This window comes from Schistocerca serialis, chromosome 3 (genome assembly GCF_023864345.2).
Source record: "Schistocerca serialis cubense isolate TAMUIC-IGC-003099 chromosome 3, iqSchSeri2.2, whole genome shotgun sequence".
Lineage (NCBI taxonomy): Eukaryota > Metazoa > Arthropoda > Insecta > Orthoptera > Acrididae > Schistocerca > Schistocerca serialis.
Genome location: NC_064640.1, coordinates 243763672 through 243787545, shown reverse-complemented (window position 1 = coordinate 243787545; position 23874 = coordinate 243763672). Strand labels below are relative to the sequence as shown.

The 23874-nt window shown below is 39.9% G+C and overlaps 1 protein-coding gene across 1 annotated transcript in view; it reads right to left on the bottom strand.

Moving 5' to 3' along the window:
* Nucleotides 1–23874, bottom strand: part of LOC126469992 (protein N-terminal glutamine amidohydrolase) — a 98106-nt gene that overhangs the window by 9902 nt on the left and 64330 nt on the right. Inside the window, exons 3-5 of the mRNA XM_050097443.1 lie at nucleotides 22623–22768; nucleotides 4164–4288; nucleotides 3543–4047 (exon numbers count right to left, since the gene is read on the bottom strand). Coding sequence (XP_049953400.1) covers nucleotides 3941–4047; nucleotides 4164–4288; nucleotides 22623–22768 — 378 coding nt within the window. The 3' untranslated portion in view covers nucleotides 3543–3940. Of the gene's footprint in view, nucleotides 4048–4163; nucleotides 4289–22622; nucleotides 22769–23874 lie in introns of the transcript that reaches the window.

Below are 23874 nucleotides of genomic sequence, written 5' to 3'. Positions count from 1 at the left end.
CCATGAAAATGTCTTGATCGCTAAAAACTTTATTTATTAAGTGGTCGAGTAATCATCATCGGATAACATATGTTTAGGAAAGTTCAAGCAACTGAGCAATACACGAAAATTGTACAATCTCGTGTACAATTGCTGTTAGGTGTATTTGCAAAAGATGTTATATATACTCTATCATTATGTTAGTGAACATATCAACTACAAGGGAAAAATCATAAAACTAGGAGGAAGTTTGGTTAGTGAAAGAGAAGTAACATAAATATAGCAAACTACTCTACAAATCCAGAAGGCATTTAGTGCTTAAAGGATTATTACATGCCATTTGTCCTTCAACAAAATGGTGTAATGTTATTACTCTGTGAACCTCTTGCCATCTGTTTATCAACAAAATGGACTAATCACTCACTTCCCCTATACTATGCCATTAAGTTTTAACTAACGTATCAAGTGGAAGTTAAAAATCAGAAAATTAGAGGAAAGGTTAGTTAGTGAAAGAAAATTACAATATATACAGCAACTTCTCTATAACGCCAGAAGAAAGAGACCAATTACTAGTTAAAGGTATTTTACGTGGATCACTGCCATTCTTTATCAGAACTGTTAACTAACACATCAAGTATATGTAAAACCCTAAAAATTAATACAAAAGTTAGTTACAGAAAAATTTCAAGAGATATAGCAAACCACCTTTTGCAGCCAAAAGAATTTTGTCACACTTCACGAATCATTTTACCATCTTCCCACATTCCAATTTTCCAAAGAGTAGGTAAGGCCTTCAATTTGTAAGATATGCAACCATCTGGACTTGATGTGTATTAATTCCATGAAAATGTCTTGATCGCTAAAAACTTTATTTATTAAGTGGTCGAGTAATCATCATCGGATAACATATGTTTAGGAAAGTTCCAGCAACTGAGCAATACACGAAAATTGTACAATCTCGTGTACAATTGCTGTTAGGTGTATTTGCAAAAGATGTTATATATACTCTATCATTATGTTAGTGAACATATCAACTACAAGGGAAAAATCATAAAACTAGGAGGAAGTTTGGTTAGTGAAAGAGAAGTAACATAAATATAGCAAACTACTCTACAAATCCAGAAGGCATTTAGTGCTTAAAGGATTATTACATGCCATTTGTCCTTCAACAAAATGGTGTAATGTTATTACTCTGTGAACCTCTTGCCATCTGTTTATCAACAAAATGGACTAATCACTCACTTCCCCTATACTATGCCATTATGTTTTAACTAACGTATCAAGTGGAAGTTAAAAATCAGAAAATTAGAGGAAAGGTTAGTTAGTGAAAGAAAATTACAATATATACAGCAACCTCTCTATAACACCAGAAGAAAGAGACCAATTACTAGTTAAAGGTATTTTACGTGGATCACTGCCATTCTTTATCAGAACTGTTAACTAACACATCAAGTATATGTAAAACCCTAAAAATTAATACAAAAGTTAGTTACAGAAAAATTTCAAGAGATATAGCAAACCACCTTTTGCAGCCAAAAGAATTTTGTCACACTTCACGAATCATTTTACCATCTTCCCACATTCCAATTTTCCAAAGAGTAGGTAAGGCCTTCAATTTGTAAGATATGCAACCATCTGGACTTGATGTGTATTAATTCCATGAAAATGTCTTGATCGCTAAAAACTTTATTTATTAAGTGGTCGAGTAATCATCATCGGATAACATATGTTTAGGAAAGTTCAAGCAACTGAGCAATACACGAAAATTGTACAATCTCGTGTACAATTGCTGTTAGGTGTATTTGCAAAAGATGTTATATGGAGACACATCTTTTGCAAATACGTCAAATGGCAATTGCACAGAGATTTTATGTTTTTCTTGTACTGATCACTTGTATGAGCTTTCTTAAGCATATTTTATGTGATGATGACTACCCGAAATGTGTCATAAATAATGTTTTTAGCAATTAAGATGTTTCCATGGAATTAATACATCACAAGATTAGATAAGGTTTGTCTACCACAAATTGGAGCTTACTTCTCTAATTGATGCAATGTTACCAAGGACAATAAAAGGTTATTTGCAATTACACTTTTACATAGGAACTACAAAATGACTAATGATCACAAAATATCTAAGTTTACTCTGAATGACAACCACAAAGCAGAGTAAGTAAAGTCAATCTCACCTCAAAACTGCTGAAACATAACACCAAAACATAATACACAGTTTTGTAGCAACTTTCACTTATTCTTTGAAAGCTATACCTTACCTTCTCCTTTCAGTACACATTCACAAAATTTGTTAGTAAATATATTAAATGCTAGTAACACTCAAAATTATAAATAAAGATAGAAAGAGAAGCTCACTATAAATTAACATTACAGATACATTAACACTTGTTCATAACAAAATCTATAGACTATGTACAACTACAAAACACCAACTGCTGCCTCTCGTATTTTTCAGTTATATGATGTGGTTGTGGTTATGATGGACAAAGTTATTTATGGACTAAAGATTTTTTACTGCAACAACAAAATTCTCATAAAAACTGTTTTGAGTTTGATTCTGGGCACTTATCGGTATGTCCTCATTACCTTTGTAAATGGACAGGTTGGAGTTGTAATAATCAACTATATGCACCTGGTACAAGCTTAAAATTTACAGTATTTCGCAGTGATTTCTGATACATATGTGATTTGGAATTACATGCAAGAAATCATCTTTCAGAATTTATTACAAATCTGGAGGTTGTAGCATAAGTCTGCAAGGGAAGAAAGAAGACAAGAATCAGCTCCTACTTCCATTTCACACCACACACAGTGCATCTTAGCACATCACACTTAAAAACAAATCAATTGTTACATTTTTGAGAAGTACTAAGGATAGTAAACCTTAAGGATACACAAGATCAGTAACAGAAATATATATGCAGAGTCAATATGAAATATTTACCCACTGAAGATACACAAATTTTCTGAACAAACTTTCAACTTATAAAATTTAGTGTGAAACTACAGATCACCCAAGCACAGGGAGGAGGGTGAGAGAGGGACAAAAATGAACACACACACACACACACACACACACACACACACACACACACACAAACACACACACACACACACAGAGAGAGAGACTCAACAAAGATCTTCCTTCCTATTTGATTTGACTACTAGTCATGTAGAAGTAACCAAGAAATTATACAGGTAAAGGAAATATCTAGGATTTCTCTATAAAAATTTTTTGCAGATGAATTATGATCTAGGACAGCTGCAAACAAATGCAGCAACTGTTATTCATCTGTATAACTTCTCACTTCAATACTACCATATTCAAATTTAACAAATTATTACATTATAACCCTTACAAATATTTATCAGAACTTCTTGTTATGATTATAAATGTCTTTTATGAAAATTTTCAAAAACTTCTACTGAAGCTGATATAAATAGCGCTTAAATTTTGTAAAGAAATTAATAGGTTCACAACTGCCTTGGTAAATGAGAAATGAGGCAGGATGTGGGTATGGGGTAAAAACACGGTAATGGACATACAATAACAGAAAGTGTAGGAAACTTTAGTTTCAACAGCGTATTTAACAGGCAACAAACTCACAAAATATTATCTGCATTTTCCAGCAACTTGTGACAAATTATCCATGCCATACCACTGTGCAATGAGCATTTGATATATAGGAAGCATTCACAAACAGAATATCACATATTATGCTCAAGCACACTTTATCATCAGCAAATAGTTTTCAGTGCCAACAAGCAAACTTCCCTTAAGTTAATCGACACACTCAAAACTGTAACAATTTAAGATGCAACTATTACAGGTTTCACACTTCAGCATCATTTAATAGAATATCAGAGAGTAAACAGTAAATTCCAGTGGTTTTCTTGTAGAAAAATTAGTATAAAACTTAATTACAATGATGTACGGAAACCATACCTATGTCTGTTGATAGAACTTGCGAACAAGTTGTGTAAGATTCATGACTTCTCCATGACCCTTTGTTGGATCCATATTAATAAATTCTTCAAGATTGTGAGAACAAGCTGGAAGATAGAATGTAATATGACAATACAAAATAACTGTTCACATTTTTATCTTCATTATAACAACCAATACTTTTACTTTACAAAATTTTTGCTGTTGTTAGAAAATAACTTACAAGGAGTTGTGATAGGGGGATAGTCAGGTGGAGCCTTCAACCAAGCACCATCCAAACGTTTCATGTGTCTTCTGTCTGATGCAAAGTGTTGCAAAAATACTGGTGCTGGCACAACACGAAAATACCTAATACAAATAATAGATTTGATTAAAATTTATTAATACAAATGACAGAACTGAAAGTGTTTACAATGACAAAAATATCAAAATAAATTGAACACCAGTGCCAAAGGAAGGGCCAATTTGTTCAAAAAATAACAGAAGAGAGGATCGTTGTATGTTCAGCTCAAACTCTTTTTTGCAATGTGAAAATTGTAACTTAATATAAAACTACTATTCAGACAGACATCACTGTCATGACCACAACCCAATCGAAATTTTACTTTCAACAAGCAGTTTACACATTTTGACCAGCCTCTGTGCCTTCATTTACTCATGCAACCACTCTTACAATGGCATTAAACACAATCAGCTGCACTAACTTTAAGATGACAAAGAACAACCATATATTGAATGTTAGTTTTTGTTAACATCAATACAGGACATCTATACAGAATAAGAACTTGCCATATACTCACATAATACGGCATGAGTACCCTAACTTGGATGGCCACAGAACAATGAAAATTACAAAGCTATACTCTGAGCAGTATTTAGTTGCAAGTACTGTAATTATTCCATGCATACTGACATGTCAAGGAGCATGTAGATCACAAACAGCCATGCAGAATATCCAGACATTTGGAATATCGTTTGAGGCTGTTCACAAGTTTTGTATGTACACAGCCCAACTGCTCTCTCAACACGAATTGTAATTTCTCTTTGTAACATATATGTCCAGGACATGCCATGCATACTCAAAATAAGATATGTACCTTAATCTCCACAATCTTATTATAGCACAGGAGACCAGATTCATTTGTGCAACAATGCAGGAAGTAACTAGCTGTGTCAACAATGCAGGAGCATACGAATGGGAAATGCTACTGCATGCCAGTGCCACTTCCATTCAAGCTCTCTTAGGTCAGCTTTCACGGAGTGTTGTCTTGGCCCAAAACGCTCTCGCTTTAATGTAAGAATCAGTTTCTGTAGCATGCTCCTTGTAAATATTCATAGGAAAGCTGCTCTGCTTTTAAGCAGTTGTTTAGTGGCATATGATGTGGAGTTGTATGACAAAGTATTAATAGGAATAACAAGACTAGTTGAATTGCAGTGCTTCTGTTCTTAAGTGACAAATCCTGAAAATTCAAGTGATAAGTACTACAAACCATCTTGCCATGACACCATCTGAGCACGATTTTTGTCTCTGGAAGGATGAGTGGGTGTTAGATCTGTTGATGTTGTTGTTTTCTTCAGTCCTTAGACTGGTTTGCTGCATCTCTCCATGCAACGCAATCCTGTGCAAGCGTCTTCATCTTCAAATAACTTTCACAACTTACATCCTTCTGAATCTGCTTACTGTATTCATCTCTTGGTCTCCCTCTACAATTTGTACCCACCACACTTCCCCCAGTACTAAACTGGTGATCCCTTGATGTCTCAGAATTTGCACTATAAGTCAATCCTTTCTTATAGTCAGATTGTGCCACAAATTTCTTTTCTTCTCAGTTTTGTTCAGTACCTCCTCATTGGTTACATGACCTACCCATCTAATCTTCAGCATTCATCTGTAGAATCACATTTCAAAAGATTCTGTTCTCTTCTTGCAAAAACTGTTTACTGCCCATGTTTCACTTCATTTCAGACAAGTACCATCAGAAAAGTATTTGTAACATTTAAATTTATATTCAGTGTTAGCCAATGTCTTTATTTCAGAAATCCTTTTACTTCTATTGCCAGTCTTCATTTTATATCCTCTGTACTTTGGCTAACATCGGTTCTTTGGCTGCCCAAATAGCAACACTCATCTACTACTTTCAATGTCTCATTTCCTAATCTAATTCCATAAGCATTTCTTTAATTCAACTACAGTCCAGTATCCTTTTGTTAATGTTCATCTTACATCCTCCTTTCCAGAAAAAGTCCATTCCGTTCAACTGCTCTTATAAGCTCTTTGCTGCCTCTGATAGCATTACAATGTGATAGGCAAACCTCAAAGTTTTTATTTCTTCTCCCTGAACTTTAATTCCTATTCCAAATTTTTCCCTTGTTTACTTTACTGCCTGCTCAATGTACAGATTAAATAACATCAGCAATAGGCTACAACCCTGTCTTACTTCCTTTTAAACCAGTGCTTCCCTTTCATGCCCTCCCGACCCTTATAACTGCAGTCTGGTTTCTATATAAGTTGTAAATAGCCTTTCAATCCCTGTATTTTACTCCTGCTACCTTTGGAATTTCAAGAAAAGTACTCCAGTCAACATTGTCTAAACCTTCTTTCTTCTAAGGTAAGTCATAGGGTCAGTATTGCCTCGTGTGTTCCTCCATTTCTCTGGAACCAAAACTGACTTTCCCCAAGGTTGACTTCTACCAATTTTTCTATGCTTCTATACAGAATTCATGTTAGTATTTTGCAAGCATGACTTATTAAAGAACATCTACTGGGCCCTAATTCAACAAATTTGCAAGCTAGCTCATTCACAGGATAGCCTCACTCTCCAGTATCTCAGCAATGCGGGAAATTCATTAGGATGTATATTATTGCCCAAGATAAATAATTCAGGGCTCACTACACAATAAGAATTCTAATAAACATGAAACCATTTGCCTGTAACTGAAGATATGGAACAGAATTTGTGCACTGTGCACAATATTTGCTCACATAATGACCCCAAATTCACCACAATTTTCATTCCATTTTACTTTTGTAAATGGTAAAATGTTTGTCATTATTACCACAAAGGAATATGTTTAGTCATACATAAAGATTCATCTGGGAATGTAGCCCTGGATCAGTGCCATTTCTTCCAATAACAATTTTCAGTATATTTCTGGAATCTGACAGTATGGGCAGATGGGATCAAGTGGGCATCTCAGAACACTGTCCAACATTTCGCAGTCATTGTCAAATAATTCTACAAAAAAACATGGGTGAGTGAAAAGTAGCAATTTTGGGCTCAAGCTTGTTCAATTGGAGTACTTGGAATATTTGTGGATCACCTCAGCTTCTTGTACACCTTCCAAAACATACACACACAAATGCACACATTTGGAAACTAACTACTACTACTACTACTACTACTACTACTACTACTACTAAAATAGGTTCCTTCTGTCAAAAGACCAGGCTTTTTTGCTACTCTCACTGCACTTGAAATGTTGGCAAGACTAATTCATCACAAATCAACTAAATGTCTTTACACAATCATAATCACTCATCTGACACCTTGTAACTCTACCTAAAGGCTTACAACAGTTGCAGCCTATAGGCATTATTTTTCAAAAGACATGACCTCTAATTCTGGTGATGCGTGTACCACATATGTATGACATAAAAAGCACCATACAGATTCAGCAATTGACATGTCTATGATCACTGTCGACTATCAGGCAGTTTAGATACACGAGAAATGCAGGTTAACCGCATTCACCAGAGATGAAATAAGAGATGAATGACATAAAACAATCAGAAGACCAGTTAACTATTTAACCATGAACCTTTGGATTTGTAATCAGGCACTTACACACCCTTTCCGCATTCACACTGCCCAACAACACAAGTCAAGTATCCAGAAGGAGAGGAGGAAATGAAACTACATGGGTTGAGAGGGTATGTGGCGTTATTTCAATGATTACAATATCCAGTCAAATTTAGATAGACTTAGCAGCACGAGCTCACTTACCAATATGGTATTGCACCCCCTGTGGCCTGGATTCATGCTCCAATTTAGTTAGGAAGGGTATAGTAAAGCCAATGTTTCCTCTAGTGAGGCAAGCTGGCCTACACCTGTTGTAACTGGCCCTCAATATCCCAGACACTTGCACTGGGACCAATCTGAGGCTGAGCTGGTGCCACAGATTTTATACTGGGGAAGATCGGGTATCTTGCTGGCCACTGGAGTACTTCATCATCATGCAGACAGTTCAGTTCATAGAGAGACATGGTATGTGTGAATGAACACTGTCCTATTGAAACATGGCACTATGATACCATTGCATCAAAGGTAACATGTGAGGATGTAGGTCTGTAACATACTATTGTGCCAACAGTGATCCCATAGTCACAACCAGCCACAGCCTGAAGTCGTACCCAATGGTGTTCCACACCATGAAACATTGTGCTTATCCAAAACATTGGAAGAATGTTACCTCTCATCAGGTTGCCACCATTCTCACTGACAATGGTTATCTAAGGTAGTGCACAACTGCAAATCATTGCTGAACACAATTTGACACCTTAATCAAAATTCCATGCTTCCCAGTCATGCACCACTCCGAATACAAGTAATTTGTGGTGTGATATTAACAGCAGCTTACACACGAGATAGTCCAACACGGTGCCACTGTCACATCCAAATTCACCACAAATCTGGATACTGCATGATTCAACCAGCTGGTCAAATGGAGTCCCACAATGGAGGACCCTTTTCAGTCTCTATCAGGTGCTGTTAATGTTGTCTCACACAATGCTGTTCACACCTCTTACATTCCCTACTAAACACATACAACACTAATGCACTCTGGTAGCCATTCTACCTATTACAGAGAATTGCACTTCTAATCATTTAAATATCAACTAACGGATAGTACTTAGTACACTTAGTTACATTGGCACTGGACCTTATCTTCTGGGTGCTTCATCTTTTTTGTTGGGTAGTGTATTTAATAATATAAATTACAGGATGAAATGTAATTTGTCACTTAAAAAAAAAAAAAGGAAACTGTGGGCTATTAAATGTATTCAAATAAACAAAGTGGAGATTCGTTTTCCACTTTTTGAGAACAGGGAGCCCCAGAAACAAAAGTAATGATGTTTACGAGTGTGGGTTAGTGGCACTTTCCTCTTAGTGCTGTGGCTAAAATGGTAAAACTGTCTCCATACTGACTGTATCAGACATGCTCTCTTCATTCCTGCGCAGAACTGGTAAGCATAATTATTATGTAGCTGTTAATTTGAAGTCACAGTCCTTGAAGCTGTCATATTTACCTTTAGCTGATATGATGAAAATAATAACAAATAACAATGACAATATGCAAACTCTGACTAACAATTTGAGTACATGCCACCATCCTTCGCTATTAGAAAAAAGTTTAAACATTCTTGGCATTTGTTAAAGGACAATTTCTAAACACCATGTGCACACTTTAAACATTTATTAGTACTCATGTGTACAACCCAGCAGTCAGTGGCATCTGGTAATGAGGACACGAAAAAATTGCATGTGTATCTACATCTAGAACAGGAAAATTGTATACATGACAGAAGAAACCTAAATCTACCAACATTATTACAATGACATGGATGTCAGTTATAACATCCTGAGACACTTGTGTCACTTATAACACTCTTACAACAAATTGAAAGAACATAGTTACAGAACAACATGAATATATATTAAGCTCGGTTAAGGATCTCTCCACCTCATGCATGAAGAATTGTCTATTTGACCTGAAATGTTAGATTACCCTTGGATCCAAGTCCAAACTACCAACCTCATATGACAGTGATTCTGCATTAAGGCCAACTACCTCAATATGTAATTTGCAACAATAAACATCAGTTTTTATCTATTTTGTATACATTTTTACAATTTTATGCTTAAGTCCCAAGCCATTGGCAAAAAAAAAAAAAAAAAAAAAAAAAAGCACAGGTGACTCCTGTATAAAAGAAGGGTAGAAGACTAGACCCGCAAAATTACAGACCAATATCTTTAACCCTTTACCTACTACGAGGCCTCAGAGGGCTGTCTGTGATGTTTAATACTGTCTCTATTAGCAACCATATATTTTATTTCAATGAAATTTTATGAAATTCCCTAATTTGTCACATTAGTAATAATTTTGGAAAAAAATTATAAAAATTTACACATGTCTTTGTGTTAAAGTGTTGGTGTGTGTTTCCTTCCGCACGGGCATCACAGACAGTGCAATCAGAAGCAATTTTTCAACATCCAGATGTCTGTGTATGCAGGGTCTGTTACACCATTTGCCACTGTTGACTCCTGCTACTGCTCTTTCACTATTCAACAGTCCTCCTTGTGATAACCACATGTTTATTGTGGTGCATTATTTCATAACAGTTGTCTGTTCTATAAACTGAAAATGTTATGGAGAAGAGGACTACCACATGAGGAGATAAGGGAATCGTTTGAGCAGCTTTCTGATTCTGAAAACCCACCTGGTGAATGTGAATCTTCCAGTGATGATGATAATAAGGTTGATGTCACTGAAAACTTAGAACTACACAAAGAGGATGATCATGAAAAAGCCCTTTACAAAGGTGAAGAAGAATAATTTAGTGCAAATTCTGCTGAGTGTGACATCCTGGTTTTTTTTGTTTTTTTTTGTTTTTAGGGTGCACAACTACAGTGGTCATTAGCGCCCAGACTAAATTATGAATGCACTGCGAGGTACAATGGTAAAACAGCAACTAAAAAGGACAACACTATTAAAGGCACATTAACAGGCAAGGGATTAAAAGAAAACAGCATAATCAAATGTCCTTAGACAGGTTTGTCAAGTGGATAAAACGAATAACACGAGCAGCTGCTCCTGGGTCATCCGGTAAAATTTCATCCAGAGTACATGGCAGGCCAAGATCAATGTGCAGTGTATTAAAATTCGGACAGGATGTTAAAATGTGGTGTACTGTCAGCAATTGCCCACATAGGCAGAAGGGCGCCGGCACAGCCATCAGCAAATGGTAGTGGTTAAACCGGCAGTGTCCAATCCGTAACCAGGCCAAAACGACCTCCTCCCGCCGAGAAGGGCATGAAGAGGTCGTCCAAGCCGTGGGGAGAGGTTTCAAGGCCCGAAGCTTGTTTTCAGTAAGTGTAGACCAATCGGCTTGCCACAGCGATAAAATGCGCTGACAAATGACCCTGCTAAAATCAGATGAAGGCACACAGTAAGAATCTGTCTGAGTCTGGAGGACCGCAGCCTTGGCCGCGGCATCTGCAGCTTCGTTCCCAGGGATACCGACATGGCCAGGAACCCACATAAAGGTAACTGGAGAACCGTCGTCCGCCAGCTGCTGAAGAGAGCGTTGGATGAAGTGCATGAAAGGGTGAACCAGATACGGATCACTGAGGCTCTGGATGGCGCTCAGGGAATCAGAGCAGACGACATAAGCAGAATGTCGGTGGCAGTGGATGTAAAGAACAGCCTGATAGAGGGCAAATAGCTCAGCTGTGAAGACCGAACAATGGCCATGGAGCCGGTATTTGAAATTGTGTGCTCTGACAATAAAAGAACACCCGACACCGTCATTGGTACTAGAGCCATCTGTATAAATTAAGATCGTAGTAAGGAACTTTGAACGAAGTTCGACAAACCGCGAGCGGTATACCGAAGCTGGGGTAACCTCCTTTGGGAGCGAGCTGAGGTCAAGGTGAACCTGAGCCTGGAGTCAAGGTGGCGTTTGGCTCTCGCCCACTCTAAAGGTTGCAGGGAATGGAAAATCAAGTTACCGAAGGAGGCGATGAAAGCGAACTCCAGGGGGTAGCAGGGCAGATACATACAACCCGTATTGATGGTTGAGAGAGTCGTCAAAAAAGGAACGATAAGACGGGTGGTCGGGATTTGATAATAGCTGACAGGCATACCGACAAAGCAGTATATCACGCCGGTAGGTTAGTGGCAATTCACCAGCTTCAGCATGAAGACTCTTGACAGTACTAGTATAGAATGCTCCGATCGCAATACGTAACCCCCGATGTTGTATAGAGTTGAGGCGGCGTAAGATGGACGGTCGTACACAGGAGAATACAAAGCTCCCATAATCCAGCTTTGAGCGGACGATCGACCGATATAGGCGAAGTAGGATGGTTCAATCCGCTCCCCACGACGTACCGCTGAGAACACGGAGGACATTTAGGGAACGGGTACAACAGACAGCCAAATATGACACATGTGGAGACCAGCTAAGTTTCTTGTCAAATGTAAGACCTAAAAATTTTGTTGTCTCCACGAATGGGAGAGCAAAGCGACCGAGATGTAAGGACAGTGGGAGAAACTCTTTGTAGGGCCAGAAGTTAATACAGACCGTCTTCTCGGCAGAAAAACAGAAGCCACTGGCGACACTCCAGTAGTAAAGACGGTCAAGACAACAATGAAGACAGTGCTCCAGGAAACAAGTACGCTGCGCGTTGCAGTAGAAGGTAAAATCGTCCACAAAAAGGGAGCCTGATACATCAGCTGGGAGGCAATCCATTATTGGATTGATCGCTACGGCGAAGAGAGCGACGCTCAAAACTGAGCCCTGTGGCACTCCATTCTCAAGGCATCGGACAGGACAGAACCCACACATACCCTGAACTTTCGATCCATTAAAAATGCATGAATAAAAGGAGGGAGGTGACCGTGAAGGCCTCATGCATGCATGGTGCGGAGAATGCCCGCCCTTCAACAGGTGTCTTAAGCCTTCTCCGAATCAAAGAACACAGCCACTGTCTGGCGATTCCGCAAGAAGTTATTCAAAATGGAGGTCGACAAGGTAACCAGATGGTCAACAGCAGAGCGGCGCCTACGAAATCCATGTTGTACATTGGTAAGTAGGCGTAGAGATTCGAGCAGCCAAACCAAATGAGAGTTAACCATTCATTCCATCACCTTACAGACACAGCTGGTAAGGGAAATGGGTCGATAACTGGAAAGCAAGTGCTTGTCCTTCCCCGGTTTAGGAATCGGGACAACAATAGATTCGTGCCAACATGTGGGAACATGACCCTCAATCCAGATGCAATCATAAATACGAAGAAGAAAACCGGGCAAATGCACTTTCGAGTTCCCACATGGTGAATGAGGCATTATAACTTTCATGATTCGAGGAGCAGAAGTTAGGTGGCCCTGCCTCCTCTGCCTGTTTTAGGGGGAGTAAGGCAGGGTGCTAATGAGTGGAGCTCGAAACCTCTGCGAAAAATCGGCCGAAGGCATTGGAGACATCCTCAGGGGCCACAAGCACATCATTCGCGACCGTCAAGCCAGAAACTGGTGAGTGGACCTTAGTGCACGATAGCCGGCGCACGCTACCCTAGACAACAGAAGAAGGATTAAAACTGTTGAAGGAGCTTGTGAAAGCAGCCCAGCTGACTTTCTTTAATAACATGACAACACTGCGCATGTAATCGTTTATGACTAATACAATTCGCCATCATAGGGTGGTGTTTAAAGGTGCATAAAGCACGTCGACGAGCATGTATAGCGTCTCTACATGCTGCGGTCCACCAGGGGACCGGTACGCGACGTGGAGAAGAAGTAGTATGAGTGATGGAATATTCAGCAGCAGTGAGAATGACTTCCGTGAGGTGTGCAACCTGACTATCGCAGCTTGCGAAGTTTTGATCCTGAAATGTCGCCCTGGAAGAGACGAGCCCCTAATCTGATCTGGAGATGTTCCAATTAGTTGAGCAAGGAGATGGGGTATGATGGAGGAGATGGATAACACAAGGGAAATTGTCGCTCGAATACGTATCAGAAAGGACGTACCACTCAAACCGACGTGTAAGTTGGGTAGTACATATAGAGAGGTCTAAATGGGAACAGGTGTGAGTTGTGTCCGAAAGAAAAGTAGGGGCGCCAGTATTGAGACAGACAAGATTGAGGCGGTTGAAAAGGTCTGCTAACAGGGAGCCTCTCGGGCAGGATGCTGGAGAGCCCCAAAGGGGATGGTGGGCACTGAAGTCTCCAGTCAACAAAAGTGGTGCAGGTAGCTAAGCAATAATTTGCATCATGTCTGCCCTAGTAACGGCAGACGACGATGGAGTGTAAACAGTACAAATGGAAAATGTGAAAGTGGGGAGAGTAATTCGGACGGCAACTGCCTGCATATTGGTGTGCAATGTGATGGGATCATAGTAGATATCATCCCAGACCAGCAACATAACCCCTCCATGAGCCGGAATAACTGCCACATGGGGTAGGTCAAAACGCACAGAGGTATAGTGTGCCAAGTCAACACGATCACATGGACGTAGCTTCGTTTCCTGGAGAGCTACTACGAGTGGACAGTGCAAGCGTAGCAGCAACTTTAAGTCCTCTCGGTTGGAGCGAATGCCACGAATATTCCAATGAAGAAGTGCCATCGTGAGAAGAAAAAGAAAAAGGAGAAGCATAAAGGGGTCACCTCGAAGGCCGCTGAGGGCCTGACTTCGAGCGAGCACTGCTGCCGCTATCAATAGGCGGAGAGTCTTTGTACATTTTTTCAAGAGGTTCGTCGGCCACCATGTTAAGATGGTCGGAAGTGGGAGCTTCCTCCGCCGGTGAACGGCAAGATGTTCGGCTACCAGCGGTGCAGTCAGGCAAAACGGATGACGGCCTGAGGTGCAGGAGAAGAAACACGCTGTGGTGGAGAAGGAGAACTTTTCTTCCTATGAGCCTTCTTGGAAGGTTGTTTAGCCAAAGTACTGGTCGAAGGCTGGGAGTTCGGGGTATGTAAGGAGTCTTCATGGGACAGTTCCCTCTTGAAGGCCCATGCATCTGACTTCTGGGTCTTAGTCTTGGCAGAAGTTGATGAAGGTGCTTGTGTCTTAGGGGTGATGGAAGGAAGAGGAGACATTGACCGGGCGATCTTCGCACTGGCCGAACGGACGACCGTAGTGCTGAAGGTCAGATCGCATGTCTGCGTCGATACTTACCTGGTAGGCTGAGGAGAGCCGAGGATGGTACTGCATTTCCCCACTGGGAGCAGTGTGGGCTTCCTACTAGGAAAAAGCTTGCGAGCAGCCGAGGTGGACACTTTCTCTTTGACCCGAATTTCCTGTATACAGCGTTCATCCTTGTAGATAGGACAGTTGCGAGAGGATGCCGCATGGTCACCCTGACAGTTCGCGCAATGAGGAGATGGAGATAGTCACCCTCAAGGGCGTCCCTGCCACAAGTGACGCATTTAACCGCATTAGAGCGAGACTGGCGGATGTGATTAAAACGCTGACACTGGTAACAGCGCGTAGGTGTCGGGACATAGGGGCAAACAGAAATAACCTCATAGCCCGTTTTGATGCGCAACGGCAGCTGAACACTATTAAAGGTCAAGAAAAGTGCCTGGGTCAGACAAGGTCATTGTCGACCTTGTTCATGACTCTATGGACAGCCGTCACGCCCTGCTCAGCGAGGAAAGACTGAATCTCCTCATCAGTCAATCCGTCGTGTGATCTAGCAGATACCACACCGTGCGATGAATTCAAAGTGCGGTGAGCCTCCAATCGGGCAGGGAACGTGTACAGGAGTGTGGCCCAAAGGAGTTTATGTGCCTGAAAGGTGCTCTCAGTTTCCAACAACAAGGTACTGTTATGCATCCTGGTACAAGACTTGACAGGTCCGGCTATGGCACCTACGCCCTTCTGAATAACGAAAGGGTTGACAGATGAAAAATCCTTTCCGTCCTCAGATCTAGAAATTACGAGGAACTTTGGGGCAGGTGGTAGTACTTTTGTCACTGGTGGCTGGTCAAGTTTCCGTTTTTGGGCAGAAGTCGAGAGAGAAGATGAAGAGAAATCCATTGCAGATGAACCCCCCATGACTGCCAGCGTCACCGATGGCGCGTTCCTTCCTTGTGGGGTCCCTCTCGGATGGCGCTCCCACCTTAGGTGTATGTTTACACCTCAGGTCACACCACCAGAGAAACGGACGGAGGGACCAATCGGCATGGTCGGAAGGTGTCAGCTCGGGTAATCACTCCTCCCCAGGCCTGACCTTTACCAGGGGGTACGCACGGGCCCTACTTGTCTACTCAGGGCGGGGAATTATGCTTTACCCCGTCACCGGCTACGCGTGCGAACATGTGGATCGGTCTTCAGGCATGCGCAGGGAGGATAGAAGAATAGGAAAAAAAAGGAGAGAGGGAGAGAAAGGACAGACTGTCTCAAACGCCGAGGCGGAGACCATAAGGTGGATAAGAAGGCAAGGTAAAAAGTAAGGAAGACAGTGAGAGTGGGAGAAGGACAAAGAAAGGAAACAAACAAAGGAAGGAAGAAACCAGAATAAGCGAAAAACCAAAATGACCACAAATGTAAGTCGTTGAACCGTCCGTTTCCGGACATAGGCGCAAACTACCACCTTGAGGGGGAGGGACTCCTTTTAGTCGCCTCCTACGACAGGCAGGAATACCCCGGACCCGCAGGGGGGCCCGAGGGAAGTGTGATAGGATAACTGTTAATTTCTGTATACATAAATGATCTGGTGGACAGGGTAAGCAGCACTCTGCAGCTGTTTGTTGAAGATGATGTAGTGTATGGGAATGTGCCACAGTTGGGTGACCGTAGGAGAGTACAAGATGACTTAAGACAAAATTTTAGTTGGTGCTAGCTAGTTCCAAATATAGGAAAGTGAAAGTTAATGTGTATGAGTACGAAAAACAAACCCATAATGTTTGAATACAGCATTAGTAGTTTGCTGCTTGCTACAGTCACTTTGATTAAGTATCTACATACAACGTTGCAAGCAGTATGAAATGGAATGAGCATGTAAGGATTGTAGTAGGGAAGGTGAATGGTTGACTTCAGTGTATTGGAAGAAATTTATGAATGGTTGGTTCATCTATAAAGGAGATTGCATATACGACACCTGTGTGACAAACTGTTAAGTACTGTTCAAGTATATGGGATCTGCACCAGGTCAGATTAAGGGAAGACATCGAAGCAATTCAGAGGCAGGCTGCTATATTTGTTACCAGTACGTTCAAACAACACACACACATTATGAAGGTGCTTCGGGAACTCAAATGGGGAATCCCAGAAGGGAGGGTGACATTCTTTTCAAGGAGCATGAGTGACAAAATTTAGAGGAATGGCATTTGAGGCTGACTGCAGAACGATTCTAGTGCTGCAATGAACTTTTCCCATAATGGCCTTGAGGATAAGATTAGAAAGATTGGCGATCATATGGAGACAGACACACAGTTGTTTTTCCCTTGCTGCATTTGTGAGTGGAACAGGAAAGGAAATGGCTAGTAGTGGTACAGGGTGCCCTCCACCACACATCACATGGTAGCTTGAAGAATATGGGCATAGATGTTACTGCTAGTGAACTTCTCAAACTAGCACTTCATATGTACATTTTGCTAAGGTTCTGAGATCGAAGTTTAGTGTGCCAGTAAAGTCATATGGTTGCGTATAACAGGTGTGTGTGAAATGAAGTTAATTGTTGGATGTTTTTACTGGCAACCTGATTCTGCTGTGACAACTGTAGAGTCATTCAAAGAAGATCTACGGTCAGCATTGTGTAAATACCCAGATCCTGCAATACTAGTTGTAGGCGACTTTAACCTGCCACGTATAGACTGGGATGTCTATGGGTCCATTGTGTGTAGGGGGGAGGGGGCAGTACAGACAGACAGTCATGTGAAATACTTCTGAAAATGTTTTCTGAAAATTGACTTCAGCAGCTAGCTTGGCAGCCCACATGCAATGGAAATACCTTAGACGTTATAGCTACAAACAGACTGGACCTTATTGACAATGTCAGTATAGAAATAGGGATTAGCAATCATGTCATTATAGCAACTACAATTACGAAAGTTAATAAATCAGTCAATAAGGCTAGGAGAGTGTTTCTGCTAGATAGAGCACATAAGCAGTTATCAGCATCTCACTTGGACAGTGAACTGGTATCACTTAGTTCTGGTAAGATGGGTGTAGAGGAATTATGGGCAAAGTTTAAGCAGATTTTAAATCATGGTCTGGAGGGTTATGTGCCTAGTAAGCAGAGAAAGGATGGAAAAGGCCCACCATGGTTCAATAAAGAAATTTGGAATAAAAGAAATTATTCACCTAGTTAAGGGAGACAAAAATTTAGTAGTCATGGTGGACTGGAATGTGATCGTAGGGAAAGGAAGAGAAGGAAAAGTAGTAGGTGAATATGGAATGTGGTAAGTAATGAAAGAGGAATCCGCCTGGTAGACTTTTGCACAGAGCGTAATTTAATCATAGCTAACATTTGGTTTAAGAATCATGAAACAAGGTTGTATACGTGAAAGAGGCCTGGAGACACTGGAAAGTTTCATACACAGATTTAGGAACCAGGTTCTAAATGTTAAGACATTTCCAGGGGCAGATGTCGACTCTGAATACAATTTTTTGGTTATGAACTATAGATTAAATCTGAAGCAACTGCAAAAAGGTGGGAATTTAAGGAGACGGGACCTGGATAAACTGAAAGAACCAGAGGTTGTAGGGAGTTTCAGAGAGAGAATTAGGGAATAATTGACAAAAATGGAGGAAAGAAATACAGTAGAAGATGAATGGGTAGCTTTGAGAGATGAAATAGTGAAAGCAGCAGACGATCAAGTAGGTAAAAAGACAAGGGCTAGTAGAAAACCTTGGGTACCACAAGAGATATGAATTTAATTGATGAGAGGAGAAAATATAAAAACACAGTAAATAAAGAAGGCAAAAGAAATAAACATGTCTCAAAAATGAGATCAACAGTAAGTGCGAAATGGGTAAGCAGGGATGGCTAGATGGCAAATGTAAGGATGTAGAGGCATATATCACTAGCGGTCCGATAGATACTGCCTACAAGAAAATTAAAGAGACCTTTGGAGAAAAGAGAACCACTTGTATGAATATCAAGAGCTCAGATCGAAAACCAGTTCTAAGCGAAGAAGTGAAAGCAGAAAGGTTGAAGGAGTATATAGAGGGTCTATATAAGGGCAATGTACTTGAGGGCAATGTTATGGAAGTGGAAGAGGACATAGATGAGGATGAAATGGGAGAAATGATACTGCATGAAGAATGTGACACAGCACTGAAAGACCTAAGTCTAAAAAGGCCCTGAAGTAGACAACATTTCATTGGAACTACTGACAGCCTTGGGAAAGCCTGCCATGACAAATCTCTACCATATGGCGAGCAAGATGTACGAGACAGGAGAAATACCCTCAGACTTCAAGAAGAATAAAGTAATTCCAATCCCAAAGAAAGCAGGTATTGACAGATGTGAAAATTACCAAACTATCAGTTTAATAAGTCACAGCTGCAAAATACTAACACAAATTCTTTACAGACGAATGGAAAAACTGATAGCCGAAATCGAGGAAGATCAGTTTGGATTCCGTAGGAATGTTGGAACACGCGAGGCAATACTGACACTACGACTTATCTTAGAAGAAAGATTAAGGAAAGGCAAACCTATGTTTCTAGCATTCGTAGACTTTGAGAAGACTTTTGACAATGTTGACTTGAATACTCTGTTTCAAATTCTGAAGGTGGCAGGGGGTCAAATACAACAAGCGAAAGGCTATTAACAATTTGCACAGAAACCAGATGGTAGTTATGAGAGTCGAGGGGCATGAAAGGGAATCAGTGGTTGGCAAAGGAGTGAGACATGGTTGTAGCCTATCCCTGATGTTGTTCAATCTGCATATTTAGCAAGCAGTAAAGGAAACAAAAGAAAAAAAATTGGAGTAGGAATTTAAATAAATGGTGAAGTAATAAAAACTTTGAGGTTTGCTGACGACATTGTAATTCTGACAGAGAGCAAAGAGCCTGGAAGACCAGATGAACAGAATGGACAGTGTCTAGAAAGGAGGATATAAGATGAACATCAACAAAAGCAAAACGAGGATAATGGAATGAAGATGAAGTAAATCAGGCAATGCTGAAGGAACTAGATTTGGAAATGAGACACTTACAGTAGTAGATGAGTTTTACTATTTGTGGAGCTAAGTAACTGATGATGATGGTCAAAGTAGAGAGGATATAAAATGTAGACTGGCAATGGTAAGGAAAGTGTTTCGGAAGAAGAGAAATTAGTTAAATTGAGTATAGATTTAAGTGTCAGTAAGTATTTTCTGAAAGTATTTGTATGAAGTGTAGTCATGTGTGGAAGTGAAACATGAACGATAAATAGTTTAGACAAGAAGAGAATAGATCATGTAACTAATGAGAAAGTACTGAATAGAACTGGTGAGAAGAGAAACTTGTGGCGCAACTTGACTGGAAGAAGGGATTGGTTGGTAGGACATGTTCTGAGGCATCAAGGGATCACCAATTTAGTATTGGAGGGAAGCATGGAGGGTACAAATCGTAGAGGGACACCAAGGGACAAACAGACTAAGCAGATTTAGAAAGATGTAGGTTGCAGTAGTTACTCGGAGATGAAGGAACTAGCACAGAAAAGAGTAGCATGGAGAACTGCAACAAACCTTTCTCTGGACTGTAGACCACAAAAACAACAACAACAGCAACAACAAAAAACAACCCGAACTTTTGTTACCTGCAGAATCCTCAGTTCAAATATAATAAACTTTCTTGAGACCGAGAAGCATATGTCCACCAACCAGCATGGTTTTAGAAAGCAATACTCGTGCGAAACTCTGCTTGCCCTTTCCTCACATGACATACTGAGAACTATGGATGAAGGGCAACAGGCGGATTCCATACATCTACATTTCTGGAAATAATTTGAAACCGTGCCCCACTGTAGGCTGTTACTGAAGGTACAAGCATATGGAGTGAGTTTAGAGATATTAAAGTGGCTTGAAGACTACTTAAATAAGAGAACACAGTATGCTGATTTGGCGGTGAGGGTTGGCAGCAATCTGTGGTTGTTTGCTGATGGTGCCATGGTGTATGGTAAATTATAGAAGTTGGGTGACGGTAGGAAGATACAAGAAGACAATAGAATTTCAGTTGGTGTGATGAATGGCAGCTAGTCCTAAATGTGGAAAAATGTAAGTTAATTTGGACGAGTAGGAGGACTCAACCTGTAATGTTTGGATACAGTATTGCTAGTGTCTGGCTTGACACAGTCAAGTTGTTTAAATATCTGGGCATAATGTTGCAAAGTGATATGAGGTGGAACGAGCACGTGAGAACTGTGGTAGGGAAGGTGAATGATCGATCTCGGTTTATTGGGAGAATTTTAGGGAAAAGTTTTTTACCTGTAAACAAGACCGCATATAGGCCGCTGGTGTGATCTATTCTTGAATACTGCTGGAGTATTTGGGATCTGTACCAAGTCAGAATGAAGGAAGACATCGAAGCAATTCAGAGGCAGGCTGTTAGATTTGTTACCACACGTTCAAACAACATGCAAGTGTTACGGAGATGTTTCAGGAACTCAAATGGGAGTCCCTGGAGGGAAGGCGACATTATTTACGAGAAACACAATTGAGAAAATTTAGAGACCCGGCATTTGAAGCTGACTGCTGAACGATTCTACGGCTGCTAACATACACTGTGCATAAGGACCATGACGATACAATATGAGAAATTAGGGCCCATATGAGGCATATGGACAGTTGCTTTTCCACTGCTCCATTTGTGAGTGGAACAGAAAAGGAAATGACAAGTAGTGGCACATGGTAACTCCGCCATGCACAGTGCGGTGGCTTGCGGGGTAAAGATCAACAGAAAGTGAAGATTACTACTGGAGAGTGTACAGAGTCCAAGTAGGACACAACACAGCCTTTTTTTACATGTTAGTGCTGTCTTCATCTTCCAGCACTACCCATGGTGTGCACATTTATCACTTTGAGTAATATCACACTACATTCAAACAGTTTGTCAAATTCATTTCCTGGCAACAAAGAAAACAATATAAAAGCTCAGTATTTATTGAAGGCTTTCATGATCAGATATCTTAGCTGCTGGTGAACCTTCCGGGTTATACGGCCGCAGTGCATGAAGCGTTTTTGTTCCTGACATTTCGTTCTGAGTTGTGTTGGAAATCTTCAAAGATGCTCCTGGTTCCACAGTCTCTAGTCAGCAAGAACCAGCAGAACCAGGGGCACTTCCGGAGATGTCCAGCACAGCTCTGGATGAAATGTTAAAAAAGGGAAAGTCTCATGGACCACAGCTATACAACCCAGCAAACTCCTCACAAGCTGCTAATGCATTATGATTATATAGTTTAAATAACTCTATATATAACAACCAAGACTTTGATAAAAAGAATATTGGAGTTGGAGGAGATGTAATATAAAATGTTCCTATAATATCTTATTTGGCATTTTAACTACATCTGCAACTCTTATACTTATGCCTGTCGGTTGTTCAAACTGCGGAAAATCATTTGCATATTAAAAAACTGAACACACTGAAATTTACCATCCACACCAAGAGTCACAGAATTGTTACAGCTCCTTTTTCACACACTGCATTACACACTACAACTGCATAAAAATGCTATGCTACAGAAGTCCAGTACACACTTTTTATCCAAATCGAGTGTGTCTGAAGTGTATACCTCAAACAACATATACAATAATATTACTGAGTATCAATACCGGAATGAAGTATATTTGAGAGAATTTTTTTTTCTGAGATACAAATGCATAAACTCAAAATAAAATTAACAACTTACAACAATCTCAAAACATGTAATTTTTGTTTTATTCCCTAATTATTTGTGATTAACATACCTGAAGTAGTCAGGCTTGAGAATATGATCTGTGCGGAATGTTTCTGTAACATATTTGTGGAAGTAAGTCGGAAATGGTAACTCCGAATCTAAATCATATACCAAACAACGGTCATCTGGAGTGTACAGGAAGAGTACATGATAATCCTGAAACACATGGAAAATTAAATAAATCAAGCACTTTCAAACTCACAGCCATAAAAAAATATCAAAATACGTCATTGCATTCCACCGTTAAAGGTCTGTTAATTCAAAATCCATTAAAATGGTTCAACCTTTTGTTGCTTCCATTCACAGATTTCAACTTTTGCCACACGTCTTTCACAGAAAACCACGCACATGATGTAGGTTGTGATGTTTTACATTTTAAGAATAGAAAGATCACTATTAGAAATACTGAAAGCCAGTAGCCACCTAACACAGAATGCTAGCTTAGTATTAAATGAACAAACTTAAATTTAGTTTTTCCCGTCTGTTGATTTAAGTTATACGAATATTAGGTTACACTTGTAAAAGCAGCTTTACTTTTCTTCTTTTGTTGAATGTAACTCTACAAATTATTTTTCATTTTTAGTTACACATGACTGTTTCTGTGTGACACAGAAATTTAGTACTTTCCTTTGTAAACACTGTACATGACATTTTTGTATCTTTTGTACAAATAATATCTGTAATTTTCATGTCATTTTATCTGCATTTGCAACATTCAGTTGTGACCTGATGGTGGCCAGAGAAGCTGAAAGCCAGCTTATGACCTACTAAATATAATTTTGCAGACCATTACGAAATAGTGTTCCTCTCTAATATTGCTGTCATGTTCAGCCAAATACCAACGGAAATTTCTGTTAATTTTTCAAATTTCAATTGTTTTCTGGTTGTAACAAAATGGGCAGTTTCAAAATACAGATAACAGCATTATTTTTTACAATACGGTCCACACTAATTTCATTTAAAATTAAACAGAATAAATCTTGTTGCCCTCATATCACAGACATTTGTGAAAAAGTGTAAGGAAGTAAATGATAGAGGGATAAAATAATTTTTCCAGATTATTTTATCAAGACTAGTCAGAAGGCCATTTAGGACAGTGGGTCATTTTCACATTGGTGAAAGTAGTAGTAGTGGTAGCTTTATTCATCCATAGATCTCTTTTTACAAGAATATAGGACACATCAAAGTATTTACAAATTTAGATCAATTTAAAATAAGCTAATTCGTGTACATATATATTTACAGACTTCTAGTTAGAGACA